The sequence below is a fragment of the Lissotriton helveticus genome, chromosome 2_1 (assembly GCF_964261635.1).
Source record: "Lissotriton helveticus chromosome 2_1, aLisHel1.1, whole genome shotgun sequence".
NCBI lineage: Eukaryota > Metazoa > Chordata > Amphibia > Caudata > Salamandridae > Lissotriton > Lissotriton helveticus.
In genome coordinates, this window is record NC_136059.1 from 1796059097 (window position 1) to 1796077756 (window position 18660).

At 45.3% G+C, this 18660-nt stretch overlaps 1 protein-coding gene across 17 annotated transcripts in view; it reads right to left on the minus strand.

The window, feature by feature from the left end:
- CAMK2D (calcium/calmodulin dependent protein kinase II delta) overlaps positions 1-17289 on the minus strand; it is an 805387-nt gene extending 788098 nt beyond the window's left edge. For 15 of the 17 annotated variants that reach the window (XM_078676753.1, XM_078676747.1, XM_078676749.1 and 12 more), the window contains exons 1-2: positions 16630-17254; positions 5247-5341 (exon numbers count right to left, since the gene is read on the minus strand). In XM_078676753.1, the coding sequence (XP_078532879.1) occupies positions 5247-5341; positions 16630-16694 (160 nt within the window). In that variant the 5' untranslated portion in view covers positions 16695-17254. Of the gene's footprint in view, positions 1-5246; positions 5342-16629 lie in introns of all 17 variants that reach the window. The other 2 variants (XM_078676756.1, XM_078676751.1) reach the window with 1 other exon arrangement.
- Positions 17290-18660: the final 1371 nt, after the last annotated feature.

Genomic DNA, 18660 nt, shown 5'->3' on the forward strand with positions numbered 1-18660 from the left:
TGCCGGCATCTGAGCAGAAACCAAGAACAGCATTTAGATTGGGCAAGAGTGCTTCCTTAAGCACTGCTAGATGGTTTCAGAGATGCAGGCTGTCCAGCCTGTCTTTTAAAACTGTACGATACGGGACATATATTGAGAGTCCACATAAACAAAGAACTGGTTCCACCATCCTCTTTTTAACAGATATCCTCAACTAAAGCCTGGAGCTCACCTTCTATCCAGGACTAAAGTTTGTCCACTCTTTAGTCCCCTCAACAAAGAACAGTGGTAGTTTCAAGTAAATGGATGCAGATCAAGTCTGTGTACCATGTTTCTAAAACAAATAATTACAAAGGGCACCCTCATCAGCGCAGCCGAGAGTTGGCGCATGTGCTGGGAACAGCACCAACTGAAACATGGACTAGCGGTTTGAAACTAGCAGTCCATCTTTTGCTGCAGGATGGCAGATTACTTTGAAGAGGATGCCAGGTGTGCCCCAGCAGTGGGGTGCAGTGCATGACTGGACACACCGATGAAGGAGTACCAGGGGAAAAGTGTCCTGGGATCCTTTTACACCCTGCCAGAGGCTGCTAGAAGAGTCACACTGGATATTCGTCAGTTCCTATGTGGGCTACTGACAGGAAACCTCTCAACCGGTTTACACAGGCAGCCATGTTGCCAATATTGCAAAGGCGCAGTGACAAAGGTGTTAAGTCATTTGCATTTAGTGAATCTCCCATGCCAAAAAAACATTTTCAATGCCAATAACTCTGGCTTTAAAAAATGTTGTATGGTAATGTACAACATTGCAAGTAAATACATTGGGAATGGATATGTATTTGAATGGAAGCAAAGAAATGTAGAATATTATTGGTGTAGGTTAAAAAGGTCAGGTGACAGTTGCACTGTCAAGCCAGACCTAAACACCTATGGAAATAACAAACACTCACCTGAGACACCTCTTGGTGGCCCTCTGAAATTGACCCCACCCCACCTTCCCTGTAGACCACGCCAAGAACCTCCAAATCATTTGACACCAACCTCTTCATTAGTAAACAGATCAACGCCGTATCCTCATCATGCTTCCACATCCCGCATATGCTACACGAGATTTCCAAGTGGATTCTACTGAACACCAGACGAACAGTCACCCAGGCTCTTATTACAAGTAGACTGGATTACGGACACGCTCTCCGCATCGGAATCCAGCCCATGTCCTTCGCCAACTCCAAACCACCCAAAACACCCCTGCCAGACTCATCCCAAACATCCTGTGAAATAACCACATCTTTCCACACCTCAACAATCTCCACTGGCTCCCAGTACAGGAAAGATGCAAGTTCAAGCTACTCACCCATGCCTACAAAGCTCTTAACAACATTGGTCGAGCTCACTTCAACCACCACCTTTACTTCTACCAACCCACCAGACACCTTCGATCTGATCTCAGGCAAGATCACACCTTCCTTATATCAAGAAGACCAGAAGCAGACGACGCTCCTCCTCATACCACACATCCAAGAACTGGAATGACCAAGAAAGACCTCAGACCCTCACCTTCCTCATGGAGTTCATGGCTCTACCAGTTGAAAACAGACATGATCTCCTCTTCCTCTCGCAACACTGCCCTTCTCAAGGCTTGGATACCCCCTCAGGTGATTAGCCGCACTCTACACAACTCCTGTCCAATCAAAACATGCCCTCCTGGCTCCCAACATGTGGGCAGAGGAAAAACCCCTCCCTAGTGATGCTCACATAATGGTCTGTGACAGCTGTGCTATCAAGCCAGACCATAAAAGGGCACTCCCCTGAGCCTGCCCAAGTGCAGAACGAGCGTGTGCATGTACCTCAGTGGTGCTCGCTTCTTGCTTCTCTGGGTACGCCCGTTAATAGGAAAGCATAATGCTTGGGTAGAAATGCAGGTATATTCTTAAGAGGCTGCAGCATTAGTTGTGCACAGATATTTGACAGGGAATAGTTATTGTGAAAGACTGGATCAAACGAACATGAAGGTAAATACAATCCAGTAGAAGTCAGATCCAAACAACCACAGTGCAAAACATGCAGAAGGGTAATGGAGTAAAAGACAGGCAAGAGGGATGAGCAAAGAGGGGGAGGGGTTAACAAAGGGTTAACATGTGAAATAGGAATGCCCACACAAAGCAGTATGCTTCTGGGGTCGTTAGTTACTTTACTGAGAGGGTAATTTATGAAAAAATAAAATAAAAACATACGAGAGGACAGCTCATTTGTAGGAAAGGATACTGAATTGGGCTTACAGTGCCTAGGCTTGGCAAACCCCATCTTCTACTCAAGAACTTTTAGAAAATAGTAGATCAAACAATATTTCATCTAGAGAAAATGAAAGCCCCTCCTTTCGTCATGGAACAATAGGAAAGGTTTGGGAATTATATTTAACCCCATCGCCGCGGGGCTAATTCCCCCGTGGTGCGGAGGTGGGCCGCACGCGGCGCAGCGGTGCTGCTGACGAGCTCGGCTCGTCATGAGGCACAGTGGCCGTGTGCTGGCGACGCGCGCTCAATGGAACGCCTAGCACAGCGGGGTAATTATCCCTGCGTGGGCGTTTAGGGGAGGCCATGACGAGCTGAGTTCGTCACCAGCACACGGCCACCGTGCTGCATGACGAGCTGAGCTCATCAGAAGCATGCAAGGGGTTAACTTCCACCGAGTTACTGAGGTCTCCGACAACCCTAGTATACAAGTGAAAGGCCAGCACCACCATAACCTATTCACTGACAGTAATGAGGCTGCTCGTTGTTTGCATAAAATGTCCATCAGGTTCTCAATTGGAACTGGAGCATCCCATTACTTTTCAAACTCCCAAAAACAGATGTAAAAAAGAAAATCATCAACATATCAATAAATAAAATATGCCTAGTAAACAAAGTAAAAACATTTTTTCAAATAGTGTTGTTTGTTCCAAACCAAATTTAAAAAAAGATGGAAAGAAACAGTATCAATTGTAAAAACTTGGAAAAACAGTGACAAACAAGCTTAAATGGGATGCTACAGCATGACCCATAATCACAAGCAGAGGTCTAGAACTATCTAGAGTGCTTAGCAAGACAACTACTATAGCAGACTGTATTGATCAATTGTGTTGTGCTCTGCTCCAAAGCCTACATAACGGCAGCTCTCCATAAAGGTGAAAAAACAAGTAACGTGTTATTAATCTTACAAATGATATTTGATATTTATGGGATTTGTAAAGCGCGACTATCGCTCCGGGAGGAGCATCTTGGCGCTGAGCGTGCAGGAAGGAGACGTGGTGATAAAAAGATCAAATGGCAACGAAGACTGAGGAGTCGGATTGCTGGAATACCCAGGTTTTCAAGAGTTTCCTGAAGTGGCTCTCAGTGGCAGCTAGTCTGAGATTGACGGGGAGGTTGTTCCAGGCTCTAGATGCCAGGAAAGAAAAAGTCTTCCCTCCGCGCGTTTTTAACCTGAATCTAGGGATAACGACAAGGTGGGTTCCCGAAGATCTCAGGCAGCGCGTAGGAGTGTAGTACGTAAAGCGCTTGGTAAAGTACAGGGGACCAGCTTTCCTGGTGGCTTTAAATACAGTGAATAAGAGTTTAAACAGGATTCTCTTGTGAAGAGGTAACCAGTGAAGGGTGTTGAGGGCAGCTGAGGCTGAGGACCTTCTGGGGAGTTTGAGAACGAGTCTAGCAGCCGCATGCTGAACACTTTGCAATTTCTTCAAGGTGGACTTCTTCACTCCTGCCATTAATCCGTTGCAATAATCGAGTCGGGAGAGGACTAAGGCAACCACGACTGACTTTCTGGCGGAGATGGGGAGGAAGTCGAAGAATTTCTTCAGAGTTCTAATAAGGCTAAAGCAGCACCCTGCAGTGATGCGAACATGGTCATCAAAGCTGAGGGATGCGTCAAATTGGATGCCGAGATTGCGTGCCGAAGAGACAGCGCTAGGAGGGGCATCGGAGTTTTCTGGCCACCAATCTTTTGGGGAGAAGGACAAGTCTTACCCTAGGGGTATAATCTCAGTCTTGGCACTATTGCATCTGAGGTGGTTGCTATTTAACCATAGAAAGACCTCGGAGAGACAGTTCTTAAATCTAAAGACTGCGTCCGTACACAAGGTCATTGGAATTGTGGACCAGTTATTTTGCATATATGTATCCCCCTGGAACATTCAATAGCACAAACCACAGGAATGCAATGCCGTCCCAGACAAAGACATGCCATAAATGAACAAGGGGAGGTCAAACACCAGACACCACTTACACAAGATGTATGTTTTCCTTTCCATTACCAACCCTGCTTAAGGTTGTGATCTTCAATTAACTGGCACACTGCCCAATGTGGAGTGATATTTTAAAGCAGTTGTCTCATAAATAGTATTTTTCACCAACTATTCATCCACTGTTTGAGACCTGAGGAATAGTTTGCTAAATGTACCTTTTCTTAGACAACACAGAGGACTAGCGTTTCCTGGCATGCTTAATAGTACTCTGAATGCATCTCTTGTTTGGTCGGGGGGGGGGGGGGGTCTACACGTCTGTGGAGCAAAGAAACTACTCAAATTTGCACTAGCTGTAGGCTGGCCTTAATAGGTTCCAGTCGTTACACGTGGTAGGCAGAGCACTCAATTCTGGGGACTGGGTCTCATAATTTCATCATTAGACTCTGACCAACAGGAAGAGCGAGAAAGGCATTAAAAGGAAGAAGAGATAGACTGACAAAGGGAGAAAGCAGGGATGAAAAAGAACCCGCATGAGCGAGGAAAAGAGACTGGATGGCTAGATTGATGGAAGATGGAGGCATGTAGTAGAATAAATACCAGAAAGCCTTGGCATTGGGCAACTGGTCTAAATGGTAACAAAAATCGAGAGGTGACCAAAGAATGGAGACGGGGATTGAGGTTGGCACGGGCCGAGTAGATGACTCCGGGTCAACGGGAGGTTAATTCACAGGTGTGGGTTAAATCTAATAGACCATAAAGTAAAGTGGAAGCTTGGCGTCTCCATAACATTGAGGTATATGGTCACCCTAGTTCTATTTTGAATGTGATGGCATACTACAGGAAGGACAGACAGCTGCAGATTTTTTTTAAAAACCTTAAAAAAAGGAAGGGGCACTATATTCATGGCATCTTCTTAGTATATTATACACAACACAGATTTCCTAGAATGCAACCATCTAAAACAAACATCCCCACACCTCCAAAAACCCATGCGTCGACAACACAGTGTGCAGATGTCAGTCATCCTGTAAATAACGCTCACCTCTCGTGGACAGCTTTTTAGTGTTGATTATTTTGGCAGCATACTCTTGTCCTGACGTGATTTTCATACATCGCCTCACCACAGAGAACGCCCCCCTGCAAACACACCAGAAAAGAAATGAGTCAGAGCTGTATCACAGGCCTGCCAAAAGTTGTTTTTTTTTCGTTTTTGTTGATACAAATGAGTTTCAGATTGGCGGGATTTAAGAGGCCTGAACAAGTACGAATGTTTCAAAACAGAAATGAAAACCAAGGCCTTGGTTAGAGCCTGTACAGGACACACATCGAATACAGTCCAAAAGGCAAACCAGCAGGAGCCAAATCAGAGCGCTCGCTTTCTGCTCCAGCAGCAAATGAAATGTGGTAATGATCCCATCAGCTGCGCCATGAAAGCATATCCGCGGCTAGATGAATCATCGATTGGTCCTTCACCTCAAATCTATAGCGCTAATGCACACAAGGTTGCGCTTTAATGAGGAAAGAAGAAATGCGATTCGTTAAGGTATTTATCACGTTTGTAAGGCATACTTGTCAGAGAGCTGTAGAAATGAGTGTGAAATGCTGTGCTGCGTGGGGATGATGGGGCCATACAACCAGCTACTGGGTAGGAAGGACGGGACTGTTAACGAGCACTGCCAAAGCCATTAGGGCTCCCCTTTGCCAATGGTTTTTAGAGATGCTGTAAACCATGGGTACTCGTAAACATTTTGCCAGTGGCCAAAAAGTATAGTCTGTGGTGAGGCCAAGGGCTGCATTGATGCCAGCAAACAGGTGGATGCAAGGTGGAGCGAAGCATGTATATGGTGTGGACTGCGAGTTGTGTAGTTATTTTAAGGTTTTCGTTCCATACTGCCATCTAAATTATGTCTTTAGAAGAGACACATTTGACAATACTGTGCTATGCTATATCTGATTCACTGTCCCTCTACCACACCTTGCGGTAAGCCTTCTCTGCGTACTACCTCTACCTTTAGCAAGTTAAGTGTGAAAAGGAAGCAACTTCATTATTGAACTGGATGGAAAGGAATCTTAGACCTCACAATCTCCGTATTCCCTTAATGTCTAATCTGTAAATATTAGGAATGCTAAGCAGCAGGTTGGGTTAAGGTAGCAAATGTTATAAAAACACTTTGACAAAGAACCCCTGCTTTGTTGAGACACTAAAACTGTTGGAGCTAAAAGAGTAGATTTGATTTATAATGAACAATTGTCGCTTATTATTTTTAAATTTTCACCTAAGTGGTACAATAGGTCTCTAGAGGAAGAGAATAGAGAGACACGAAGAGGAAGAGAAAAGCAAAATTGAATTTCAATACACATTGTACATAAAATCTCATATAAACACGCAACAAGGTATCACTTCGGGGGGTACAGTTCTGCACTACCACTCATAAAAAGGAGCACCTCCATTAAATAATAGTCCAAATAGCTTGCCAAATCTTGATCAAAGTCACCCGCAATAGATAGTTCCTTAATGGTTGCCAAATATCCATGGGTCGACAAGTAGCTTGTTTCAAAGAGGCATATATTTCAGAAGTGGTGCCACAGTAGGATAAATCTTTTAACCATGTCCTCTTCGCAGGGGATGTGGAAGCTCCCCAATGTAGTAAGATTTCCTCCTGGCAAGTAATAAAGCAATAGCAGTGAAGCAGCGTACTCCCAATGGCAGCGGCCTAACATAACCCAATAAAGCCGTTAGCAGATTAGGTGCAAAGGTCTGACCAATCATTATGGATAAAATCGAATAGATGTCAACCCAGAAGGTTGCTATTACCCCACACATCCATGTCAGGTGGAAGGAAAAACACATCGGCATGATCCTCTAGGCACCCAGGGCAGCAAAAAGATCTGGTTGGGTCAAATTTAAGAAGGGCATTCAGAGTGGTGTAGGCCCTACGTAGGTACTTGGAATTATGGTTGCACGAAATGAATTTGGTCTGCGTGTGCAATAGTACCACATGTTATCAGGAATTGAAATGCCTTAATCTCGCACCCATGCTGATCTAGGTTTCTCCATCCCGGTAGGCCTTAATTGCAAAGATGCATGATACATTTTACAGAATAGGTGACCATTGCCAGGGGGAGAAATCGCAAGAGAAAGTAGAGAAAAATAAGCCCACTCAGATGGGTTTTACAGGCAACACATCGCAAAGCGTGCTATGCAAATGGTGAGATACAAAGGTCTCCATGGTTGTGGATTGTCCCCCACCCCCCCTCGAGCAAGTGCGGAGGTGGATTCAAATGTACCATCTTCAAACAAGTCACCCATTGTCCCCAACCCATGGGCACTCAGTTCACGCTCTACCAACTGTTCTAAGGTGTTTGGAAGCCAGGGATTGCCAGACAGAGGGAGACGTGGTGAATAAAGGCTGTTGCCATCCAAATATCAGAGCAGTTTGCTCCAGGCCCAACTAGAAGTGGCAAGCGTGTGTATAGCGTTGGGGTATTGTGACACACAATGAGGTAATATAGTGGACATTGACAATTGAGATAATTGGGATCCTCCAAGTTTTAGAAATGGCAACCAGGGGTCGGGTGATACCAGTAAAAAAGCATTGTGGGCTTGAGCAACATAAAAATAAAGTTGAAAGTCGAGGACACCAAAGCCACCACGTTCATATGGGAAGCGTGAGGACCTGCCAGTGGATGCGGGGTCGCAAACCAGTCCATATTAATCAAATGAGGAGACTGCGCAATGTGGCGAAGAAAACAATTGTCGTTTATAATGTCTGCACACACTCTTTCTTAATTGCTTTTGAGTTCATCACTGTGTAGTTTTAGATTCTCATGAAAAGTCCTCTGAATGTGTTCCTGCACTGTCAATGGATCCTATTAGCTTCTGTTTTTGAAATGTGAATTACTGATAATACAGTAATCTGCATATTTGCTTCATTAATGAAGACTAGTCTTTTTCAGCACCTGTTGTGTTAACACTCAGTGCTGAAGTACAAATTGAGAAGTGTGTGCCAGATAGTTGAAAATTAGTGTACCAACAAGGGCCCGAACATGAATTATATTTGGCAACTGCCATGCACCAGTGGTACTGGGACAATATTCAGAGTGGGTGCATTAATATTACATGTCTGAAGTCATAAGAATTGTAAAAAATCCATGTGTGCACAGAGAAGAAGTGTAGCAAATGTATTCAGCAGAAGAATGGTAAGGACGTGCTATGCTGCTAGTGACAGAGAGCATTGTTACAAATATATTACAAAGATCCTAGAAGAACATTGTTCCTCACACATATGCCCGATTGAAGAATAAGTAGAATCTGTCATGCAGCAAAACAGGACACAGGAAAACTTTTCACAGAAATACAGCACATTTAATGCAGCAGCTGCTTCGTGAATTAGTGTACAAGGGCAACACATGGACTCATGATCTGACTTCCAAAAAAGGCACCCAAAAAAAAGTTGCCAGAAAGCGAGCACTCGTGGAAGTATACAAGTAGCCAATCAGAGAGGTGGTAAACAGGCTATACTCCATGGGAGAGCCAAAGGCGTGCTGGACAGCCTAAAAAAATTTAATCCAGTGAATAGAAAGCAAGCAAATTTGAGTTATAAAACAGAATGCCAATGGTAAGCAATGGCATGGTATGTATTTCTAGAGAAGCTTTCAGCATTTCCCCACTATGTCTTTATAATTGAACAGCTACACCTTTTTTTGGCTCTGGCTTAAAAACAAAAGGGATCATGTGACTTTGGGGAATTTGGAGAACTTGTGAAAATGGATTATGGATGAATGGCCTTCAAAGAGCCTCTGTCCATACCCACTTTCACACCGTAGGACATCTAATTTTTCCTCTCAATTTGCAGTGGATCCCCAGTGGTTAATTTGTTTAACAGATATATTAAATATTCAGATGAACCCTGTGCATGATGCAGTTTATTACCATTGTTGAGTTTGTGGGGGCGCCATAACTCACCAGAGGTGATGCCGCCAGTTGGTCCTAAGGCGCCTGACCTTCATCAAAAATAGTAATGTACTCTGGTCGTCGGTAAACATTATTTATACCATGGGTTCTATCATGCATGTGTATTTGTTAAAAAAACTAAAAAAACATACTTTCAGGTTAGTAAAATCACTTTCAAGAGGTCTAGTAACTATTGAAAGGGCCGTTGTATTTGCATTTAGGATTTATAAAGCATGACATCCACCCTGACTAAAGTGCACTGGTACTGAAAGAACAAAACAAATCAGACCTTACTGATAAAAATGTCACAATGCCAAATGGCACTAGGAGATAAAACTAGGAGGTAGGAGATATCCAAGCATTTTGTTGGTTTTTAAAAAGGTCAGCAAGTCCTATTGCTGGCGTGTATGCAGTGGCATGGAATTCCATCTAGATGCCGCCGCCATAAATACAAACAAAACAAAAAAACTTGCCACCTCAGTTCTTCAGTATTTGGGAATCTTCAAGAAAAACATGTTCTTATAGCTCAGCAACCAGGAGCGTACCACTTAAATCTATGCTGCAGAGACGACAAACTGCTTGTGCATCAAGTACATAAACTTAACAGAACTGCTTATTTACATGCAGTCAATGCAAAGAGAGTAAAGTTGGCATAACTTGGTCCCCTTTTTAAGTTACTGTGTGGATGAACAGCAGGAAAAAGTGTTTTTTCTCATGTAGCTTTCGCTCTACTGTGTGAATAACTAACTATATTTGCATTATAACCGTGTCACAGCGACATGTTTATTTGCACTGGCACAGAAGTGGCCGAATGCCAGGGCTTGAAATGGAAATATAAAAAAGGAGTAGGTACTCCGTATCCCAGACAACCTGTTGGCTACTCTCCATTTTAATGTACTGCAACCCGGCTAGGAAGCGCAGGCACTCAACTCTCCCTTTCAATTGAAGTAAGTGAAGGCCCGCGAACCTGCCCACTGCGAGCACGAGAGGTTGCTGCAACCAGCTATGTCTAGTTTTAATTCCAACTCGAGCCTCTATATTCCACCAGCTTCTATTTTCGGCCTCTTTCAAATATTCCGTGCACTTGCAGGATTTTTTTTTGGGGATAATCAACTTTATTGATGCACATAAACAAACAAAATTCAGTGATTGCAGCTCATCAATCAACATATGTAGTAGGTCTGAAGCAATGAAAGGCACAGGTAGGGTCAGTTCAGTCCAACAGCAAAACTTGCATGGCGGTGTCAACAGAGCCGGAGACACAGGAGCAACAGAAAATCATGGTGGTAGCATATTGAACCATTTCCCCCACATTTGCACTTGCAGGATCTTATCTGTCCTGCTTATATCCCGGCTGCTGTAGTCTCTGGTTCCCCCTTTCCCGCTTTCTGTCATTCTCTCGCTCGCTCCCTGTCAGTCATTTGATGAAAAGAAGTCCCCTGGTGCGCACGAGCTGAAACCGCCGTCCCAGGTCACGCGCTGTCCCCGCTCCCTTTCTCCATCCAACCATCTCGTGCAACTGATAACGGAGAGAGAGGGAGCTCAACGTTTCGCAGGCCCCGTATCATCCCAGCAGTTTTATTGATGGGTTCCATGGGCTTAAGACTTAAATCTGTAAGGCATGATTAAATACCACGCTTAACTAGGGTGACCAGATCTTGTGAAACACAAAACCGGGACATTTTGCAAAAACAGAACAGAAGGACTACAATTTCACATCAATGGTGCTGCGCAGAATGACAACGCTCATCAAGACAGGAACACAGAAGAAGCCCTACGAAAATAAATAAATTGTAATTCCTAAAACCAGCAGCATACCTGTTAATTACATTGCTTCATTTGAACAACTGCTAACTAGCACAGCTTTAGGACACCCAATAAGTGCCTCTCACTGGTGTCCTCCAACCCTCTCTAAAACCGGGACATTAGTCAAAATTGCCGAAATTTGCCGGGACAGCTGGTGAAAACCCGGAACTGTCCAGGCAAATCCGGGACGCCTGGTCACCCTACGCTTAACCCTCCTTGGAGCGTTGCGCGTGCCCTAACACGCACCGCGACTCCTGAACGTCATGCGCGAGACGTGGACGTCACGGCAGGAGAGGCCTTCCTTCGAGCACCGCCATTCAGCCTGCATTCAATTCCGGCGATTTCAGAATGGTGCCGGCCAAAAAAGGGGGGTTAAAATAGCAGCAACGGAAAATGTGTTATTTAGTACACGCTGCAGCCCTTGGAGACACTGACCCCGTGGGCAGAAGCGCGCGCGGGAGCCGCCCAGGGCGCCGGCTGAGGCTGTAAACAAAGGCAGCTCGACCAGCATGTGTGACCCATCACAGGCAGTCTTGTCTGAGAGCGCGCGGGCCCGGAGAGGCCTCTCCTCAGCAGCCGTCCATGCCCCTGGGAAGGAGGTCTCTGTCAGCATCTATGGAGGACGCGCTGCTGTACCCACCTATTAGAGGAGGGTTATGTGACATGCTGAGAATGTCTTTAATTAGCCTGTCTGAACGTGCATAAATCACTCGAAACACAGCAGGCTCCCTTCCCACCGCGCTTTCCCCCGCCTTCACTCTGCTTTAAATTAAAGGCACATTTTGGAAGGAAGATAATGCTTTTTCAAAATAAAAAATACTTTCATCGGGCCCTTGGCACAAAACTACTCCTACAAATTAAAGCAAATACTTGTAGGATGGGGCCCTTGGGCTCGGTTACATCGAACGATGCGCAATTACGTTCCTTGTTTATGGGACAATTGTGGACGTCTACTAATAAAAACAACAGGCATGCTCTGATGCCCCCGAGTGAAACCTACTGCATCAGCTTCAAGTTTCAATTATGTGGCCCATGACCAGACAGAGCAGGGTGGACAGGAAATGCCCAACCCCACCTCCGGGATGTGGTGGGGGGTAGGGGCAGGCATCGCTTGATCATCATTCAGACATATTGCAGAATCCCGGGTAGAGAAGGAATCGGAAAAAGTCACCATGAGGGAAATAGGGCTTCGGCATACACCAGTAAGAGGCAAATGGAAGCAGACGCCCTCACAGGAAGCAAGAAAAAGGGGGGGGGGGGAGGGGGCAGGTATAATAGTTAAGGAGATGTGTAGGTGCTGGTTGTGGTACGATTCTATGAACTGGGGAGGGAGATGACAGACTATTGACAGAAAGAATTAGGCCACGCCTGCAACACATTGGCAGACATTACACTGCAAAAGTTAGCTGGTAACTAACATGATGCTTGGTGTATGCAGGCAGTAAAGAGTTAACCTTTGTATCCATATATTATCAACATCCCCAGTTGTTGGACTGGGGTTGGGATTTCGCCTGCAGTAAATCGTGCATACTTAAAAAGCCGTTCGAGCAGGGTGGGAATAAACAGTAATTGTCCCCGACGTATTTGATTTCATTATCTATGCAAATTCATATGACACTGCAGAAACTTCTCGACACTGCTCAATCAAGAAAGAAATGCAAACGTGTGACATCTTTTCTTAGAAAAGTCTTGAATCATACAACGCCTCATAGTGAGACACTTAAATGGCATATATGCAATGCTCAATATTGTTCTGTAGAGCAGTTTCTTAGTAAGTAAAAAAAAAAAAAAAAACACACACACACACACACACACATTGACGACACAGCAACATGTAATTGCAAACCCCTTTTAAAAACGCATATAAGATACCCGCAATGAAATAAGCAGACCATTTATCACCAGAAGCTTGCAGATGGAAGCTTATTCTCTGCACAGTGCAAAATTGTATGCTTTACACAAACTGTTTTACTCTTGGAATTAGAAGAAAACGGTGTCTCTGTGCTTCCAAACAAGACTAAAGTATTATTTATTGGTGAATTGATTTTTGCAAAGAATGTGTTGAATATGAACATTTTTTTCCTTGAGATACCTTTGCATTTTCTCTAGCCGTGGGTGCCTTTGATGTTAATGTCAAAATAAAAATGCCCCATGATGTGCTGCATAATTAGTCAACCAGTACTGCATCATTTAATCAGAACAGCCACTCTGGGTAACGTTTAAATGTGGGGAGGGTTGGCAGACCCCTCTGGAGGAAGAATTAGCCCAAGAGTCCTTCTAAGGGGGTACTCCCAAGGAGGCAGCAACGCACATAGGAAGAAATACCTAGGAATGCGTGATTTCCTCCTTCCCCCTAACACGACCGAGGGAAGTGTGGGGCAGAGCTTCCAAGAGAGACAGGAATCCCCATTGACCATGCTGTAGTGAGCAAGACCAAGAGCTCCTCTTGGAGCAGAAAATGGAGGCGAGGATTTACATTGCACAAGCAGGGGTGCCTAATCTACCACAGGTGGCTGGAGTGGGCGAGCTCCCCCTGCATCAGGGAGTGCAGTCCACAAGAACCCCTCACCTGGTGTGTGGTAGGACAGCTCACCCAGCACATGACGTGAAATAATGCCGCAAGTGCATTTGCAACCGTGCTGTGGATATCTTGATACTCAGCAACAGATGTTTATGAGCCCAATTTAGGGCCAAATTAGAAGTATAGACGTCATTTATCGCACCTGCTAAATAACAATACCACATGATTTGTTATTTAGCTGGTGGTATTAGCACGTATTACGAGTTACTGAGGAATATCATGAGGATTTTGGTTTCCAGTGCACCAAAATCTGCATGATACAATAATTACCATATAGTTTTCCCCTGTTAAATTTTGCCATGTTTGACCTACCAAACTTTAATGAAGGTGGAGTCTCATTCAATAATTATCAGGTTCTGGTTGTGGAGTGCTACGAGCTTAATATAGGGGAAATTGTGGGATGGACAGGCACTCCCCTGACTCTGTGAGGTATGGTGTCTCGACTGAATCAGGTAAAGGGTCGAAAGACCTGGGAAGGAAAGAGGATGGTGAGGGGGTGATGCATGCTATACGAGGGAGGGGAGGATATGACACGTCAGGTTCTTCCTGGTTAAGAGAGGGTTGAAGGAGTGAAATGTATGTCCTGGGGTGGGTGGATTAAGCAGCAATGTGGGCATAACTTCTGAGAGGGGGAGATGGGTTGCAGAGCTCTCCCTAACCACAAGAGCAGGGACTAAGGCTCCCATGAAGGGAAAAAGAGGCATCAGGTACCATCCTGGGATTGCTCTGGTGTCCCACATATGCCACGGGGTGAGGTAGTCGGGATTACATTACAGTCTGGGATTGGGTGGCAGAGCGCACACCGGAAAAGAAGGTTATCTCTACTCCCTCAGGAAAGAACGGGCACCTGAGCTCCAAACGGACATAAATCAAGGGTAGCTCAAAGGTAGCTAAGGTACTCTTTTAGGGCCGGTAGAGCAATCTATGTAAGGGTGATAGAGTTACCGGGGGCAGGGTGGTAGAGCTAAAGATGTAGTCAATAGAACCAGTAGTGTAGCCAATGTAGAACTACAGTTGATAGAGGAGCAGAGCTAACTTAAGTAGGATGGTACAGTTACCAAGGGTGGGATGGTAAAGCTACTGGTTGTGGGGTAGGAGCACCCTCTGAACAGAGGTGTGTGAGCGAATTTGGCTAGCAATGGTAAAGTTAACCGGGTGGGTGGGCTCAGAGAGATAATGAAGTTAGAGGTCGAAGCACAACCTGGGAGGGTATAGTAGCGCTAAATGGGTGGAGCGTGAATAAATAATCCAGTTAGGAGAGGTAACACTAACCTGAGGGGGGCTAGTAGAGCTACATTATTGAGAGGGGGGGGGGGGGAGGTTTAGGAGCAACCGTAACAGGACGATTTAGATACTTTAGATTGAAGTGGTAGAGCCAACCCTGGCAAGGGTTATAGCGCGACCCCGGTATAGATCGTATAGCAAATACAATTAGGGATACACCTAACCTGTGTAAGGGTGGTAGAACTACCAGGGTAGCCCTGGTAGAGCTTGCATGGATCAAGGGGGAGTGGGTTCACAGAGCTCATTCAGACAGCGATTGCGCAGTAATATGTGTAGCTGTGATAGAGATATCCTCAATAGCGATTAACAATTAGCAATGATAATGGGCTTTAGTGAATAACCAGAGAGGGGCAGAAGTGCTAATTCAGATAGGCATGAACAACGGTTAAGATTCCCAGGTTCATGCATGTGGTAGGCCTAACCCGGGGTGGGACATAGAGGTAGCCTAGTTAGAAGTCGTTTTACCAGCCGGGTAGGCATGGCAGAGCTAAATGGGCAAAGGTTGAACTGATTACACAAAGATGGAAGTACTGAATGGGAGAGTTATAGATAGTATATCTAGAGGTTGCACAGGCACCATGGCAGTGATGATATTGCTCTCATGGGTAGAGGGGACAGAGAACCTAGGTAGAGGTGGTATAGCTACCCAGCTAATCCACTTAACCGCATGCGCGCTAGCGGTTTTCCCGCTGCGCTTTAAAAAAAACAAAAAACAAAAAAAACACGGGTTACATGACGAGCTCAGCACGTCATGAGCGTACGAGCGTAGTCACTCATGACGAGCTGAGCTCGTCATGAGCGCGGAAGGGGTTAAAGAAAGTATGGCTAACATCCAAATGGGAGGTAGAATTGGTGGGTTTGCCATGGTAGAGGGCTCATGAGTTGAGGGAGTAAATCTAGCTCGGGTGGGGAGTAAAGCTAGCTCGGGTGGGGAGTAAAGCTACCTATGTGGCATTGGTACAGATAGCTAGTTTAAGGTGGTAGAGTTAGGTAAAAATCCTTATTATATAGCGCCTTTATTTTATTTTTCTTTGCGACACCTCGTAACGTTGAAAAAAGGAACAGAAAAACAGCAGACATGTGTTTCACCCAGTGGCCAGTTGGCCAAGGGCTTTTTCAAGGCAATATTCCTTAAAAATGTTCGTGAAAGCTGTAAAAACGATTGATTGAAATGAGCAACGTGGTCTCTCGTGATCCTTAAGAATGTATTGAGGAAAATATAATAAAGAAACTAAATAATAAAAGATTTTTACCTTTCTCAATCACTTCAGGATTAAGGGGTACAAACCTCCACGCTATACCTAAAATTACCTTTTTTCAATGGCTTTTGGGTGTAGCCATTTGTGGGGCACGTACCAGCATCATATTGGCCCACTACAAGGATAGCCTGAATCCCAACTTTACCAACAGCCTGGTCTTCTTACATTGAGGCGGTATGTAGAGTTAACTCAGGTAGGCGTTGATAAGAGCTAACTCGGATAGGGTTGCATAACGGTCACCTTTTCCTTGCCCATACATGCCTAGCTACTCCATTCCCGGTTTTTTCATTGCATTCTGGGACATGTGGTCCTGGTTTTATAATGGGTTACACAAAACTGCAAGTCCCAGAATGCAACAAAAAAACAAACAAACACATGGACCTGAAAATCTTACGCGTGCGAGGGTGGTAAAGCTAATAGGCTAGGGTAGCTGTTGGAGAGCTATTCTATGGATAGGTGGCAGAGTTTAACCAGGCTTGAGAGTGGGGGGAGGGGGAGGGGGAGCCCCCCCCAACCAACCATATCTCAGCAGTTTCCTTACTTTCCAAGTTCCTCGAAGAGCTGGTACTCGTCTGTGAAGCGCGTACAGGTAGCTGGGGACGCCATGCCGACTCCTCCGGGTTGGTGATGCCGCCTGGGGCGAGGCAGGGTGTGAACTGTACCAGGTGCGGAGCTAAGCAGGAAACGGCGCGGGAGAGCGGGCTCCCTCTCCTCTCTCAGCAGCACCCCTGCACCACGGCTCCTTCCTGTTGCTGCTTTCACTCCCCCTCAGCCTGCTTGGCGATTCCCGGCACGATGTTTCTGCTGGCGTTATCTCAATTTCCACCGCGCAAGAAATGAAAGAAAGTAAAGGCGGTCTCCAGGGACCCGGACAGCCCGACACAGCGACAAAAACAAGTGAAAGAGACGCAAGAAGGCGCAATCCTCCAAATGGCAAGCAGATGAAATATCCCCTAATTCGCTCGAATGTCTCCGCCCTCTGTGCAAGATGGATTCGATCTTAGGATAGATTTCTCCGGTGAACGCAGCGGCTGGAAACCTCGCCGCCTCTGAGACTTGCACCTCCTTCCGCAGCCCTGGGAGAGCTGCTGTGAGTTGTGTTTTTCAGGGCTGGATGAGCCGCCTCCTTCTCCTCCCAGCGTGAAAGCATAAGAACATATGACTGCGAAAGCCTGCAGGGAGGAAACCCATTTATCTGTCCTACGCCCCCCCTCTAGCGGCAGCGTACGTGAAGTGCAGACGACTTGAACTTGAGAAATATTTTTTTTTGCTTGCACGTTACAGCGGTGTTTCACTGACCGACTAACTAACGCCAACCACTGCAAACAGCGGAGCACACACATCTCAACAGGTAGACGCTGCCCCAATCTACTCACCTGACTGCCGCTAAGCGCAAGGACACCTCTGTTTGAGGTTGCTGTTTGCGCTATACAAATAACACTATTATTGTTATTATTATTATTAACAATCCCTGAGGTATAACATATTTTAGGTTAATGATAGCCAAGGGAACAGCCAGAAAATTAAAGTACCCCGCACTTTGAAATTAAGCTCTGATGGCACAAAGCAGGTGAACCAACCCCTCCCTACAAGAGATCCACTCTCTCTTGCATCCAAACATCTATCCATTCATCATTTCATCCTAACACTCACCCACTAATATCCACTATTTCACCTTTACATTCTTACATCCCTTCATTTTGCATGCATCATTCAATCTCTCCCCATTCAATCCATCCATCCATCCATCCATCCATCCATCCTTCCACCCTTCCATCCACCCACCTTTCCAACCACTCTGCTATCTATCCCTCCTCTCTGACATCCTTTCTACCATTCACTCACTAATATCCACTATTTCACCTTTACATTCTTATATCCATTCATTTTTCATGCATCATTCAATCTCTCCCCATTCAATCCATCCATCCATCCATCCATCCATCCTTCCATCCATCCACCTTTCCAACCACTCTGCTATCTATCCCTCCACTCTGACATCCTTTCTACCATTCACTCACTAATATCCACTATTTCACCTTTACATTCTTATATCCATTCATTTTTCATGCATCATTCAATCTCTCCCCATTCAATCCATCCATCCATCCATCCATCCATCCATCCATCCATCCATCCATCCATCCATCCATCTATCTATCCATCCATCCTTCCATTCTTCCATCCATCCACCTTTCCAACCACTCTGCTATCTATCCCTCCTCTCTGACATCCTTTCTAACCACCTATCCACTCACTCATTCACCTATCTACACACACATCCTCCACCCACTCAATCATCCTCCCACTCCGCCTTCCATGCTTCCCTTCTCTCTAATGAATATTCCTTCCTTCTTTCCCTTTTCTATTTACCCATCTCTTGTTTCGTTGCTACCGCTTGCTATTGAAGATATATTCCTTCATAATGTTATGTATGAGATTATTTCTGCTGAGGTGTATACAGAAGCACCTAAAGAGCCCCACCCCACAATAGCTGCCAAAGCCAAGGGAGCATGATGCCCCTGTTGAATAGCTAATGTAGTTCTGTGGATTTCAGGGCTGCTGTCCACTA